Source organism: Falco peregrinus, chromosome 8 (assembly GCF_023634155.1).
Source record: "Falco peregrinus isolate bFalPer1 chromosome 8, bFalPer1.pri, whole genome shotgun sequence".
NCBI lineage: Eukaryota > Metazoa > Chordata > Aves > Falconiformes > Falconidae > Falco > Falco peregrinus.
This window is the reverse complement of record NC_073728.1, coordinates 18,044,081-18,059,493: the sequence shown is the minus strand read 5'-3', so window position 1 is coordinate 18,059,493 and position 15,413 is coordinate 18,044,081. Positions and strand designations below refer to the sequence as shown.

General features: G+C 36.4%; 1 protein-coding gene across 2 annotated transcripts in view; it reads right to left on the bottom strand.

Moving 5' to 3' along the window:
- Positions 1-2,440: 2,440 nt before the first annotated feature.
- Positions 2,441-15,413, bottom strand: part of CCDC141 (coiled-coil domain containing 141) — a 97,784-nt gene continuing 84,811 nt past the window's right edge. For both annotated transcript variants that reach the window (XM_055812439.1, XM_027786239.2), the window contains exons 25-29: positions 13,511-13,683; positions 4,850-5,004; positions 4,628-4,757; positions 4,366-4,531; positions 2,441-2,621 (exon numbers count right to left, since the gene is read on the bottom strand). In XM_055812439.1, the coding sequence (XP_055668414.1) occupies positions 2,498-2,621; positions 4,366-4,531; positions 4,628-4,757; positions 4,850-5,004; positions 13,511-13,683 (748 nt within the window). In that variant the 3' untranslated portion in view covers positions 2,441-2,497. The remainder of the gene's footprint in view (positions 2,622-4,365; positions 4,532-4,627; positions 4,758-4,849; positions 5,005-13,510; positions 13,684-15,413) is intronic.

The window sequence follows — 15,413 nt, the reverse complement described above, 5'->3', positions numbered from 1 at the left end:
ATAATACTGGGGACAAATTTTAACCAACATTGACATAGTCCTTAGAATTTAATAGATACATACATTCCATCAAATTTTGCAGACCTTTTAACAAATTCTTAGGTATCTACGACTTATAAAATGAAAAGACAAATATACTCACCACATTTCAGAATGGAACCATTCCCTGGGAACACATGGAACAACAGCTGTGTTCCTCATTGGCTAAAGAAGGTTGTTGTTGGGTTTTGTTGTTTATCTGTTTATAAATACCATTTTCAACTATTTTGTAAGAAAACCATAAGTAAGAACAGACATACAGGTTTCTGTTTTGCTTCATCTATTATTTAGAAAAGCATTAACACATTTGTGTATTATTTTTTTTTTTTAAGTAAAGCTGTGTTTGGTGAATCAAGAGGGAAAAAAAGCCCACCTCAAATATTAAAGTTCAAGTTGTTCTTACAGGTTGACAATCAAGAGGAAAAGCAAGAACCCCTAATGCCTTCAATTTGCTGAGGAATCAAGATCAGCAGGCATTGAATTCTACACTTCTATTTTTACAGAAAGGATTTTTAAATAGAAAATCTTATATGCCATACTTACAGATTCCAGCTGATACAAGAACATACATTTTAGAGATTTTTTTACTTTGGTGGGGGGGATTGTCTGATACTTACTTTGTCAGTTCTATGAATGTGACTGCAGTTAGAAACAACATTTTCTGTGACATTGTCTCTGAAATCTTTAAATTTAAACAACATGTACAAAGTCAGCAGAAAGGTGATTTTATGGAGTCCACAAAATATTTGATATTTTTTCCATTCCATTTTGGAAAAAACTGAGAGTGAGAGGGTAAATAAGCAGATCATGAACCTCAGTCCTCAGCTACTATATTTATGTGCACATATACACAGCCTTCTGACTCTTCTGTGGGCAGGATGCCATTGACTTTTCCATAATGTCAAGCAAGTGACTTATGTGATCAGGTGAAGACATGTACATGACATTTTTTTTCAGCTCATTTCCTCTCTATGCATTTACTTTAATTTAGAGATAAATTTAAGTTTCTACCAGCCAACCTGCACCTTGCTGGGGACAAATGCTTAATGTTTTGGTATTATTATTTAAGTAACTCTCAATTTCAGTTCCAGTTTTGCACAGATGACAACTACCTGGATGCAGCCCAAAGATGCAGCACGGCTTAAACCCCTGTCTGCTCTATGTGAGAAGTGAGAGTGCATTGCTGTGGTATACAAACCCAGTGTAGGCCTAACCAATGTGTCTATAAAGAATGACAAAATGTTGCACAATAGGCAGTTGCACAATACACATGTACCCGTGGTAGTGGCCAAGCCATATGCGGTGCACTAAAACTGAAGTCTAAGTAGCATGAATCATTTGCTACGCAGGACTTTGAAAATCTGAATCAGAAGGAGCAAACTGAAGAACAGTTATTTCCAAGTCTAACTAGATGTTCTGTTGGTTATTGTGCCAGTCAAAGAGCCACCCCAAATGGAGCTTTTTCTGAACTATTTTTTTCAATGCTGCAAATAGATGACACTATGAAAATCCTCCTCTTTCTCTGCAAGGAGCTTTGCAGTGAAGTGAAAAAGACACCTAGACTCTGAATTCAAGACACGGAGACAAAAATTTCATCATATTGCTATGACTGCCCTACAATCCAAAAGATTCTATTTCAGTTCAGGTTTTCTTTGTACCTTGAATGGGTTCTGTGGGTCTTGAAGAGTTCTATCATTGGGAAATCCTTAGGTAAACTAAGGATGTGCTCTGAAAGTAGTGTGGATATCACTACATAGTCTGCTCCTTGGATTACATGGGCTGTAATGACTTGCATCAACTGGAAATGGACTGCTTTGTCACACTAATCCAGGCCTGAAAGCAGAAGCAACATCACATTGTCTTAAAGAAACTCTCTCTTCCATGAAGACATTCTTTGTACTAAGCATGCATTAGACAGGATTTACTATTATTAGTAACCACTCCTTTTGATGCCATGTCTCCTCAAAATACCTCTAAAGCTGTCAGAAATAAGGTAATGAACACTGTTATTTAGTAAACTGGAGAATTCTGTAGTTACAACACTCATTTTAAGCCCTCATTTGTTTGTGTCTGAATTTTCTATATAAGCTAGTGGGAAGAACTGCTGATGGAATTGATGGTGTTGATGGAATTTGTACAAGAATAAAACAGTGGGTACTGATGAATCACTAACAAGATCTGTAATTTTAAAGGCTAATATCTCTCTTTTCCATCATCACCTTCTATTAGATTTGTCAAACAAACCATAACAAAACTACAAGAAATTAGAAGTCACTGTCTAATAAATGCTGTGCACAAGTGAATTTTATTAATGATTTATTTATAAAGAAAAAATATAAATTGTAACCTACATATAAATTGAACAGCACTCAAAGATTCATCTTCTCACCCATGGCCAATACCTACTAATGGACACAGCAAACAACATGAACACATTCGCCAACTGGGCATCTCGCAATTAGTCCATCTTCCGATCCTCTGCAGCAGGTGGAAGAACTGGAGCACGTACCACATTGAAGTTAATCTCTTGTAGCCTCTCAAGTTCAAGATACACTCCTTGAAGCCACAGTTTCTCTTTAAACCTGTATTAAAACAGTCAGTTAATATTGCCAATATTTTTAATGGTGGCAGCTGCAGCATCCCCTTTCGTAAGCGACAATGTGGTGGTTGGCATAGACTGTTCTCTGTAGTCTTGAGACAATGTAAGATTAGACATCAAATAAAGAGTAATTCCAGACAGAACATAAAGCATCCTAAAACTCATCTTACTGACAGTAACAAATAACCAGAGGGTACTTTAGTTATAAAGAGCAGAAGAGATGAGAAAAATGAGGAGAAAATTGACCTTTCTGTATGATCTATATGTTTTTATCATACTGAATTCTCTACTTGTCCTAAGTAAAACTAATGTCTTCTTGCATTTGATTTTTTTGCTTTGGAATATCTGTCATCTCACAGCAATACAGAAAAAACCTGAACAAAATATATGGGATCAATGCTTGATCAGCTGGACATGAAGGAAAGTGTGCAGGCAGTTTATGATTAAATACAGTTTTTGAATCAACATACATGATAATTTTCCTTCCCTTTTACATGTTGTTCTACATCTAGACAGACAAACCTCAAGAACATAAAGACAAAAGAACACTGCTCTTTCTTTTTTTCTATGGGTTTTTGCCATAGAATTCACTATGTATGAAAAGTTCAGAAAATATTCAGACACTTTTAAGCAACAAATACATTTTTATGTGACTAGTGTAAACATTTTGAGCAGACTGTGAAAGACTAGCCTGACAGCAATCCCACAGATTCTCAACCACTTTCCCAGGTCACATTAACAATCACTTCTTTAAAGCCATGAGATTCCTGGAGTCTCTAGTCCATTACATTGCTCCACATACTTTCTAGAAAGAAAGCTATTTTACTGTATCATCATGAAACCAGCTTTTCACCATAAAACAGTCTTCCCCATTTCAGAGTTGTGTAATGGATTTTATCAATAGAATTGTTCAGGTATTTTCTATTGAAAACTTTTGATGACAAGTCTTATTTTTATGTCCACAACATCTTCCTAAACCCCACCTACATCCCTACATAGCCTCATCTTGTCTGAGTCTTCCAGTAAACGGTGAACTTATAGTAAACCAGATCTGTAACAGTCACAGGGTATAAAAACTCTCTCATGCCCAAATATATTACTCAACAAAAGACAGGCAGTTCTAGCACCATAAATCTGAGTAGGCTATCATAGCCTAAATGCAGGAGGCAAGATTTAACCCTGCACAACAAGTCACCACAAGGACTACTGACTTCATGTTTCTCATTTAGTCTTCTGAAATTGCAGTGGGAAGTTTTTTCATCCTTAATCAGTTAATAAACAATGACTGTTCCTGTGCTATTAGGACTGCTACTTACTCTTCTAAATAAAATGCCTGCCTATTAGAAAACTTTGTTTACATATAATGTTACTAAAACTTCATGTTCATGTAGTTCTACCAGTTTGAACTTCTGGAATACTTTCTATGTTTGAGCTATTCAGTCTTACTTTAATATCTAGATTAAGATACCTAGATTTAAAAAAAAATATTTCACTAAATACTTTATTGCACAAATTGCATTTTCTACTGTATTACAAGGTTTTTTTCATCTAACAGAACTGCGTATCTTCTGATGAAGAATTAAGTGTAAAAGATAGTCATACATGCATTTAATTTACATTATGCAAAAATTCATAGGATTAGGAAGAGTGATGTGTGCTTTCTAAATTAAGGTACTTATAGCACTTGGAATGTTACAAGACACAGCACAGAGTAAGCTGTAAATTACCTTACTGGGAGATGTTTAGCCACTGGCCTTTGATCTTGCACACAATGTATGTCATGGGCTTGTACTAGCTCAGTTGTGGTGACAGTCACTTCTTCTGAAAAGTATCCATCTTCCCATTCTGACTTAGCCTGAGTTACAGCAGAAATTTCTGGGGTTTTATTTTTCTCTGAAACAAAATGTGCATTAGTGGAAACAAGGTACTCCTTTAATATGGCAACAACATGCCTAAAAAACATGCAATGCAGCTGGCAGGATGAATCACCTATCACTGTTACGAAAGCAGAACAGCGTGCTTTTCCAATTTCATTGCTGGCAACACAGATATATTTCCCAGTATCAGCAAGGACCACATTTCTTTTTAAAAGGTAATAGGTGTCTCCTAATTTCTCAATCTGTAAAACAATAGAATGCACATAGGGGATTATTAGTAGCATAAAGCAAAATACCTTGCTCTCAATAAATATTCAAGAACATTAGAACATACACTAATGTCTCCAGATACCACTTGGTTATCATCCTTTGTCCAGCAGACATGTGGTTTGGGATTTCCATGTATAGTGCAATGCAGGATTAAATCTTCTCCTTCTTGTAGAGTTGTATGTCCAAATTTTTGTATGAAGTGTGGGTGCTTTCCTTGTACTGGAAAAAAATTATTCACTGTATTTAAAAAAAACACAACTAAAACAACTGAAAAAAAAATCCACTCTCATAGTTATAAAGTTCACCACATTGCATGACAAGGAACCTTTATTGATGCCTGGAACTCAGGATAACTTGTTTGCTAGACAGTTAGTAGACAGACATAATTTATCTATATACTATAAAGTCTGTTGAAATGCATGGATATTAAGCATCCAAGAATTTCATGCATCGGTACAGTAATATTAGTTCCACGGTAATACTGAAGAATCATGTCCTTTGTGTAGGTAGTAGGCAAGTCTGTGTGGATTGTGTTTCAGAGAAAGGTGGAAGAGTAAATATTCCACACAAACGTAAAGTGACATATTCAAGAGAACAAACTTTTGCATTTAGTGCCTTGATGTACGTCATGCTCTTTCTTCACTTTTTTTCCCCTATCCTTCTACTCAAAAAAAGTTATTGAAAAAATTAAAAAAAAAGATTTATCTATATTTGCAACAAGGATGAGGGCCAGAATATGGCCTCTGTACCACTTTGATCAAGATCATTATTTTGGCCATCATTAATACTGAAACGATGTACTATCAGATCATCCAGTACAAATCTGATTCAGATCAAGGATGGGCTAGTAATTGCATTTCTACTTCAACAATCAGAGCACGTGAGATTCAGTTTGTGCTGGCTTCGTGCCAGCTGCGGGAGGACAGATGACACCTGAGCCAGTACAAGGCCTAGCTAATACAAATACATCAGCATCCGTTTGCACTGAATCAAAGCATTGCTTCATGTGACATACAACTTAATGAGCTGTAAATCTGGATTTACTGGATCACTGTATTACTTACTACCTGAAGTTCCACTTACATTCCACCTCCAGGGCCACAGCAAAAAAGATGACAACCTCAGAACTCAGACTAAGTATTCTTGACACAGGGAATCCAAAGCAGAAGATGCTAACACAGGGAAGCACACACAGAGGCATATACTACAACAAAAATGAGCATTTCGCATTCCTATCACATAAAGAAAGTCTTGTTCCTCTTTACTATGAATTGTACCATGTGTCAAAAGTATTTAACAGTAATCACCAGCCTTCTTAGAAATGGAAATTTCTAAGAATTCTAATTTCTGATTTTCTAATTTCTAATTACTGAAATGTGTGATAAATAACAGAGCGTGAAGCTGCTCTCAACTATGCCAGCACTACTCCATTCATTTAGGATGATATTTTTTTTCTTTATGCTATTGTGAAACAAAAATCAGTGTATCTCACAAAAGTGCCCAGCAACTTCTAAACCTAAATGTATTGAGCCCATGGCTATTTTTGCCCAATATGTGGAACTGTGGAACTCTCAGCATGGTGATGCAGATGTTTTCACCCACTGTATTAATAAATCCACTGCTTAGGTGAGCTCTAACTTGCAACAAGCTTTCAAGCTTAGCTGCTTTTACATACTTCCCATTTACTGTAGGACTGAGGCCACAACAGAAAGCAGAAATATGAGTTTTACTCTCTCATACTCTTGCTAAGCTAAGGTCTCCATTAGCCAATTCCAGCAGCTCAAACAACTCAGTTCTTAACTGTTGAAAGTTAGCACATGCAAGCTGTCACCACCATTGCACTGCATGCACCTGAAGCACAGACATTTGGGATCTACAGCTTCACTTCAAGTGAAAAAACCAAGTCCTGGCTCTTCTTTGCAGGCGGCTGACAGTAAGTCACAAACAATGCATGATTAGCTTGTATTGGTGGAAAACGTTAAGTGGCCATCAGCCACTCCTTATGATTTTTTTGGCTGGATTCAAATACTTGTGTGGTTTGTATTACCTTGTGAAGTCAGGCTGCATCTCATACCAGGATGGTTTTTGCCATTTAAAAAAAAATGAAAATAATAATAATCTGAATGGAATGGTGATAATGATCAGACCACATCTTGATTTTGTATCAGTAAGTCAGCAGAACATAAAAATTAAAATTACCAGTTTGTAGAGAGCAAAGGGAAATGTGAAAGACACAGGTTAGAACTCAACAGTGCAACAAAATATGCTGCAAAAGGAGAGTTCCTCTTCTGACAGCAACCTTCAAAATACAATGGATGATTATATTTCACCAATGGTTTTCCCATTGTATCAACATGACTTGTCAGAATAAGCTAAGACAACTTGCCATTTAAAAATTATTTCTTGGCTGGACATCCTATGGACCACAAAGGTTAGAAGGAACAGATCTTTTTTCCTGCATTGTGGTGAAAAACATTTCACGTAGTCAGTGATACTGAAATCCCCACTCCGATGGTTTCAGGTAAGAAGTTGGTCAAATATTAAATATTATGTGAGTTACTTGTAGGAACCAGTAGATTTTTGCTGCAAACTGTGGAACCAGAAAGGAAACCTCAGCAGTCTGCAGATGGAAAAAACACCTGCATCTGGCTTTATCACAGAGCATTCACCCCTGCCCCAAGTCTCTCTCATATACCAGTAAGTACCAGACCAAGCCAAATTGTTTTCAGCAGTCATTTCTTATTACTTTGCTTCACAGTTATTCTTAATCTATTTACTCTATATATGTCATTTTCAATCTGATGTCTTGAAATGTGGTATTAGCGAGTTTATCAACCTCCCTGATCTCAAAAGATGTAGGGTAGACTGAGATTCACACCATGCTGCTCAGAGACTTTGGATTCGCTCAGCATTGCTCTAACTTAAGACACTGCACTTTATTGTTCAGAGACTTTGTCTCAGTGAAGCTCCTAAGAGTCAGAAGGAATTTTATTAAGCAATACAAAGTGGGTTTTGTGACCCAATTGATCTGAAATATCCATAATCCAGGGCTCCAGTCTCAAATACCATGGTGTAGCCTCATTAAAGAAGTCTGAGCAGTAATTCTTAAAGACACAGCTCCTTTGAGCCACAGAATATATACACACACAGAATTTCTAGCTTACCCTAGCAAGTCTCCAGAAGAAGGTCCAGAAACAGGTATACCTTACCAGTCTTTTGAGAGGAAGCCACCTTCTCCATTGCAGTTCCAGCCACATCTGATCCAAAGCCAACCAGAGGAATGCCTCATCCTCCCTTTGCCTACTGACTCACAAATGGGCCCCCAGACAGGCTGCTTCTTTTGAAAAATTAAAATAATTAATCCCTTTCTCCTCCAAACTTACACACCTTGTGTAAATACACCTCCACCACTTTCTTAATGGGTGTCTGCATATGGGGAAGGAGGAAGGGTGCTTAGATTAGTAATATGCCTAAGTATAATATTTTTGTTGTAAAGCCAAAGAGATTGAGATTTAGATCTGCGCTTTAAGAGAGCAATCGGGAAGATATAAACATTTGGGGGTCTTGTAGTAATTATAGGTTCAAACTGTGACTGTGACGAGGGATCTCGGCACTGTAAAACAAGAAAGTAGAACCAGAACAATACAAAATACATAGATTCATTACTTGCTTCTACAGTATGGTTAATAGAAGGAAAAATTGAAGTATCACAACATGAACTGTAAAAAAAAAGGGGGGGGTCAAGGGGGGAAGCATTACACTGAAACTATTGTTGAAACAGAATGAGTGTGGTTTTCTTTCAGAGAAATATTAATGTATCATGAGACTACATTCCTGTCACTTTCTTTTAAGATTATCTGAACAGAAAACAGCAGGAATTTTCCAGCAAAATTTTTCTGAGCATTCATTACAGTCCTTAAATAAAGGATATTTAAAACCAGTCTACCAACACAGCAGTAATCAGCATTGATTACACCTTTGTTTGCAAAGCAAAGCATTAAATCCAGGAGACTCAGTATCCTGCTGTGTATCTGGTATCTCTAATCTCGCTGCCTTTTTTTAGACTTGTTTCTTACAGCAATTAAAAACATGGCTGGTATCCACATACCCATCAAAAACATTGCATCTAAAACTATTTCTGAATTAAAGTGGATGCAATACCATACGCACAAAATCAAGTTTAGTTAATCTAAAATTTACGCAGAAGTTCAAATTCTCAGAGGAAAGTTTTAATAAAGAAAGGGATCACATGCTTCAACAATTTAAGATCTACAGGTGTGCTAAGGCAATTTCTGGCCTTATATTTATAACTTTTTGCATTTAATAACTGTAATATCTGACTATGAAAAAATGACAACACTCTCAAAAGTGACAAGGTGTTTGTTTTGACCTTTTCTTATTTCACAGTGTCTGTTACATAGTAATAGCATGAATGCCAAACTTGTCTGCTCTTGAAAGTAATAGTGTACTTAGATTTTGAAAGTTGGATTCATTTGCATCTCACTTTCTTCTCACAAGTCAAACTTGAAAGATTTTATTTAATGTTTAAGTAGGAACTCAATCCCAGGATTTAATCCAGTAAGTAGTAGGAAGCTTACTTTGCACAGATAATGTTTGAGTAAAAATGGAAGTGGATGTATTGGCACAGCAGCAAATCATAAGCCACTTCAGCTGCTTTTGAACTGAATAGCTAAACTGAGGCACAGTCTCCTTAGAAAGTCAGCTGACTTCCCTGGGTGCCAGGTAATCCATTGGGATCTTCCATATAAGGTTTAGACCCATAATAATTTTAATCGGGGTGTACAAAGAACTCCGCATTAATCAACCCTTGCCCAGTGGAATAATTTTGTCTTGGCATAGTTGAGGACAAGATCACCCCTGACCTAATTTTTTATGTGAGGCTGTGTTGAAATCTGGGTTACCTAATTTGTCAGTTAGAACAGTCATTTATGGTTCAATCTGGAAAATGAGCGTTAAACTCTCCAAGTTTGGCATTTCATTACCATTCTGCTTCTGTATTTTTGTAGGCAGAGGGCAGCTTTCCTTTAGCATCTTTCTAGATAGATTTGGCTTAGAAATATCCTTCTCCAGCCAATAAAATTGAGCACGGGTGCTGTTTCAACACCATATCATAGCAGTGAACAGGGGCATCATGTCCATACAGCTTCCTCACCTGGAAAGCCTTCCTGGAGCATGTAATCCCAACTCAAGTCTCAAATAGCAATGCCTTGAAAAAGTCCATTAAGATAAACTACTCTTATGCCTTGTTCAGTATATGAACTACCAATAGTCCTTTCAAAATATGATGAAAAAGGAGAAAAATAGATAAGGAAAATACAAACTTTAGCAACAAAGGTCATTTCACAAACTATTTAAACCATAATTCAGAAGAAAAAAATAATCAGCACTGTATTGATTTTAAATGTTTTTCTGCTAAGGGGCTAAAACATAAGTATACTTGGTAAGACATACACAGCATAATACATACTCAGAACTTTACCAAAGGTAGAATACGCTTGTTCATAGGCGTACACAGCACAGATTTGTAAATGTTGGAATAAAATTTACTCTGTCTGAGGCTTCTCTTTAACTCCTCCCTCTTAGAGGAAAGACTGACAGTCCTCCTTGTTGTGCTTGGAACTGTGAATGCAAGCCAAACTCCAATAAAAGGCTGCATCACTGGCTGGTTTCTTACAGATAGTAATAAAAAATGGAATAAATCCAATTTGGATTCAAAGCTGCACCTCAACCAATTTTGTAAACTGGCCTTGTATTCTGGCTGTCAAATCTCAGGTAAAACAACTAACAGATTTCTCCCACTTGTTCTAAAGCCTATTAAACGAAGTTAACAGAAACTGATTTAATGCAAATGCATATGCAGGAGAAGTTCTGCATGCTTGCTCCCTTGTAATACCTGAAGAGCCTGGACGTACGGCAGGAAAAAAATTGTTCCCATAATCTCTGTACACTCATGCAGTAGCTCTGCATCTGTTTGTTGCCTTTTTAACTTGTAGAACTGATTATCATAAACAGCTAGTGGTCTTTCTGTAACGGCCAGCAAGCAATCAGATCCAACTACAAGTCTAAATCCAAGCTACCTCCAATTCCTGCTCTATGACATGATGAAAAGTCCCCATCTTTTCCTCCTGCTTTGATAGAACTACAAATAAGATTGGGACAAATTTTCCCAAGCAGGGCTGGAATCCTAGCTCTAGCCTGCTTTCTGGACAGAGACTCGCATCCCAGTGTTATTTTGCTCAGCGAATGGGTCTCCTCCAACTAAAAAGGTCAAATGCATATCTCTGAACTCACACACTGGCTATATAAAAAAGACAGAACAATGATCACTCTAGCACTGAACTTTCTGTAGTTTTCAAGATGAAGGATCCACAAGCTGAAACAGAGATGCAGCTTTCAGCCCAGCATCTGTAGAACTACAATGACACTTACTGTCACAAGTCTTACCACAATTAAAGCTCAATTTAAAGGCCTAATTCTGGCAAGGCAAGGCAGAAGAGGAAAGAAAACATCTCTGCTTTCACTCTTGGGTTTTCTGCGTGCATAATACTTCTCCTCAATGCTGAGGGAAAAAATGCCTGAAAACAATTACTTGAGTAACATATAAAGTTACTTAGAACATGTCAAAAGAACATCCGTGATTACTTTTAATTTTTGAATGATGGCAACTCTCACTAGAAAACAAGGATTGAAGGGCAGACATCATCTAGAAGACTCAATTTTCAAATAGAAAATTAGTATTATAAACAGGGTAAAGTTATCAAGCACTGGCAGCTCTGCAGCAGACAAAACCTTACAGCTTATAGGAGAGGCATTTTGTTTTGTGCTTGCCACAACACTGCTTAATGTACTGCTTATGCAAGTCAGCTTGCTCACCTAGTTTATTTGCTGTATATTTATAATAATCATAAAGTCATAAGGGCACAAAACCACTACATCGAATTTTATGAAAATTTAAGCATTCAAAATCATACTAATTATTAAAATTAGCTTTATTGTAAAATGGCAAGTACACTTCAGGGTTTTTTGTACCTGAGAGAATTCTTACAAATGAACATTTCTGGGAGACAACTGGACTTAGAAACTTGTTCATAAGGGCAATTCCAATTTTAGTTAGAATTTACTTTGTTCCCTCATCTGCTCACCACCTCCTCCTTCCCCCTCTCGTATTGCTCCAAGGTTATATTCCCTTGAGAGCTTCTCCTGTTTCAAAGTTACAGGAATTTTAATAAAGCTGTAGTTAACTGGGCCAAAATACCTAAATGAGAGTCTTCAATCTCACTGAGCCCCGGCAATTTGCAATACATATTCTGCTCATAGCATGCTACACAGTAACAGGCTTACTTCATTTCGGCAAGTTATGCAAGGGAAAGTAAATATTTCCTCTCTATAATTTTTCCATACCAACGCAGCTGTAATATGAAAGCTGCAAACCAAAGATGCAGGAAAAAATAATGTAGCTGTTTGTCAATTTTTTTTTTTTTGCTGTAGAAATACAAGTACTGGAGCTAAAGAATGAAGTTACATTTGAGGATATGTGAATGAAATCTTCCATGGGTATAGTTACGTGAATGTTACCAAATATTTAAGCAAACTACTACTTTAATGAAAAATGTATTTGTGGTTGTCCTTGTCAAGAATGAAATGCAATATGTAGATGAACAAAATTCTAGTTCAGATTTACTGCTTTGAAGTTACAGGAGAATTTTATTTGATTGAAATAATATTTTTTTTTTGGTATAAATACACTTTTTGCCAAATTTGGTTGATTCTGTTTGAAATCAGCGTGTTAACCATTTTAACCATGCACAAATACTCATTTCATAAACTATTATCTTTCTTGTCTTATACTAGCAATTTAGTGGATTATTAGGACTATTTATAACTTTAATTTTATAAGAAGGCAGAGAAAGTATCACAAGCATCTACCCAAGCAGATTGCTATGTTGGAATACTTCATTTTGTAAACATTTGGGAGTTTTGGTCTACTGTATGCTAGGTGCCACTTACACAAATCCTGATGATTCTGGTCAAATCTGTAGCGTAGATCACAACTCTATTGGAACTAATGCAACTTCCATTTGTGAAGACTATCTGCTGACATGAGATGGATTTAAATCTGATCTATGCCAGTGCAATCATGAATGGTACGATTTCTTTACTAAAAAGCTTTAGCCTACAAATAAATTTTTTGAAGAGTATATGAGAAAAACGTAGTTGGAAATGACACATGCAATGTTTAAAAAAATTTCAACAGCTTCCACACCCCCTCCGAAAAAAAGGCATATCATAAAAGACACCTTTAGCTGTGCACTCTACCTGGGTGTATCTTGACGTTTAATACCTATAACAATTAAAACTGCTCCCAACACTTTGTAATGTCACTATTTTTAGAAAGCAAAACTCTGCCTCAGATTATAGAATCTTTGTAACTTTTTTATCTCAACATCACTGTGAGAAAGGAAAATAAGCACATAATACTGGTATTAAAGAAACAAGCAATATATCATGTGACATAAAAGTGGTTTGGTACAGATTGTGAAAGATGCAGTGTAAGAAAAGTTCAATGTTGTCTTGGCATGTGAGGATTAAGTCCAGTGCAGTCAATATTGTACTTATTTTGTGAATAGCCAGTACATTAGTGATATGCTAATATAGATGACACACAGCATTATCCAGTCTATTCTTGTAATAGGTGGCCTGTTACCTTTTACGTCGAGAATGGCACTTGATGAGATAGTGCCGTTCAGATTTTTAGCTCGAACAACATAGAGGCCAGCATCTTTATCACACACCTTCTGAATGAACAAAGTATGCTTTGTCTCCTTTTGTAAAAACTTTAAGTGCTCATCAGCAGTCAGTTTCTGGCCCTTCTTGTACCTGAAGCAGAGAGTCAGTTTTCAAGTCAGATTTATATCACTGTATGCCAAGTAGATCTTCGCAAATTCTGACACTACACCACCAGCAAGCAATAGAGCTCACTGCTGTGATCTCATCCCTCAGTTTCAAAGTTATACGTAAATATGGATGAATATTTAAAAAATTCAAATTGCTTGATAATACATTTTTAATACTAGAAAATAAGGTTCTAAAAATGGTTTTCAATGGACAAGTCACAGTTATCTCACTGCAGTATTGGAGAGAGTTGCACAAAGGCCTGAGCCCTCAGTTTGGTGCCAAAGCATTTTTGCTAGTAAGGTGTTGAGTCAATCCACACTGAACTCATGAATAGGGTCTTCAGATGCATAAGCAACCTACAAACTTTCTGAACTTGTGTCTTCAGTATAAAGAACAGTTCCTCCACCCCAGCTCACTTAACATTTATTCAGTTCACATTATCAAATGGGACAGGACAATGCATGAGGAGTTATTTCAGAGAACTGGTGTCATATTCTAACACTTAAGATCTGTCACCATGTATTGGTATTGACTCCTTATTTACATATCGGAAGTGAGAGAAAATTCTGGCTCTTCCTGTCTTGTGATGTTTCAGCATAAGCTACATTTAACCTAACTCAAACACAGAAATGCTTTTCCACACATATATCCAACAGGGTGTCTACACCAGTAAAAGAAATACATGGTATTAGTGTATTTTTAATTACAACCCCCCCATTTTTAAAATGTTTTCATAAATGCCCAACTTGCAAAACTGTTTTCAGTTAAAATATATTTTTAAAAGACCATATATCAACAGTATATATACGTTTGAGCTAAATTAGTGCTTTCTTATGCTAAAATAAAACTGAAGTTACCTCTTGTTTCACCAACAACACTCCTCAAATCATAGAATACCAGGATTTAGAACAAAGTAACTTTATTGATACCAAACACAGTATCAACACTGTGCAAGCACCAAAAGTGCAGTGTCCAGGTTTTTTTCCCCAGTGCCACAGAAGAAAATTCGGCTTACTAAACCCTGGTTTGCCTAATTCTTTACGTGTGTAATAATAATCTTATCAGCAAAACATTTCCAGTAAGAGGCATATCTACTTTTAATACATTATAAGAAAGGCCTCCATTGTGAAAGTCCAATAGAGTAAGTGGGAAAATGGCAAACTGCATAAAATTTTAGGAAAATATGCCACCACAGAGGGCAAAATCTTCAAATTCTGCCCCTCTTTCAATCCCTATTCCCTTTGGTAGGGAACTTCTAAAAAGTCATCTTAAAATACGTTTATATTACATCACCTGTATTTCTCACAAACACAGTTTAAAACAGTCTAATTAGACATACAGCAATTCAGAAAGAGAGAGTGTGCAGGCGAATATGTAATATAAATGTGGTTCTCTTAGTGTAGACATTTAGGCTGAGGTTTTTTTAATCTGTAACCTCTCTCCAGTTTTCAACAACTGACTCTCACATATATGTAAATGTGTGTCTCTATTTATATGTAGTGGCTATATAAATATTTTAACACACCCCCCCCATCTTTCTGTCCATATACAGTGCCAAGATACTGAGAAGACACAGGTGAGTTTACTTATGGTAAATGTGGAGTGTGCATTTGTTTTAAGAAATTACTGAACAAGTGGAATGTCATATTCCGGAAGATAAAATCTATATGATATATTTGCTTAAAAAACATTGGATATGCTTGCAGTAGTTT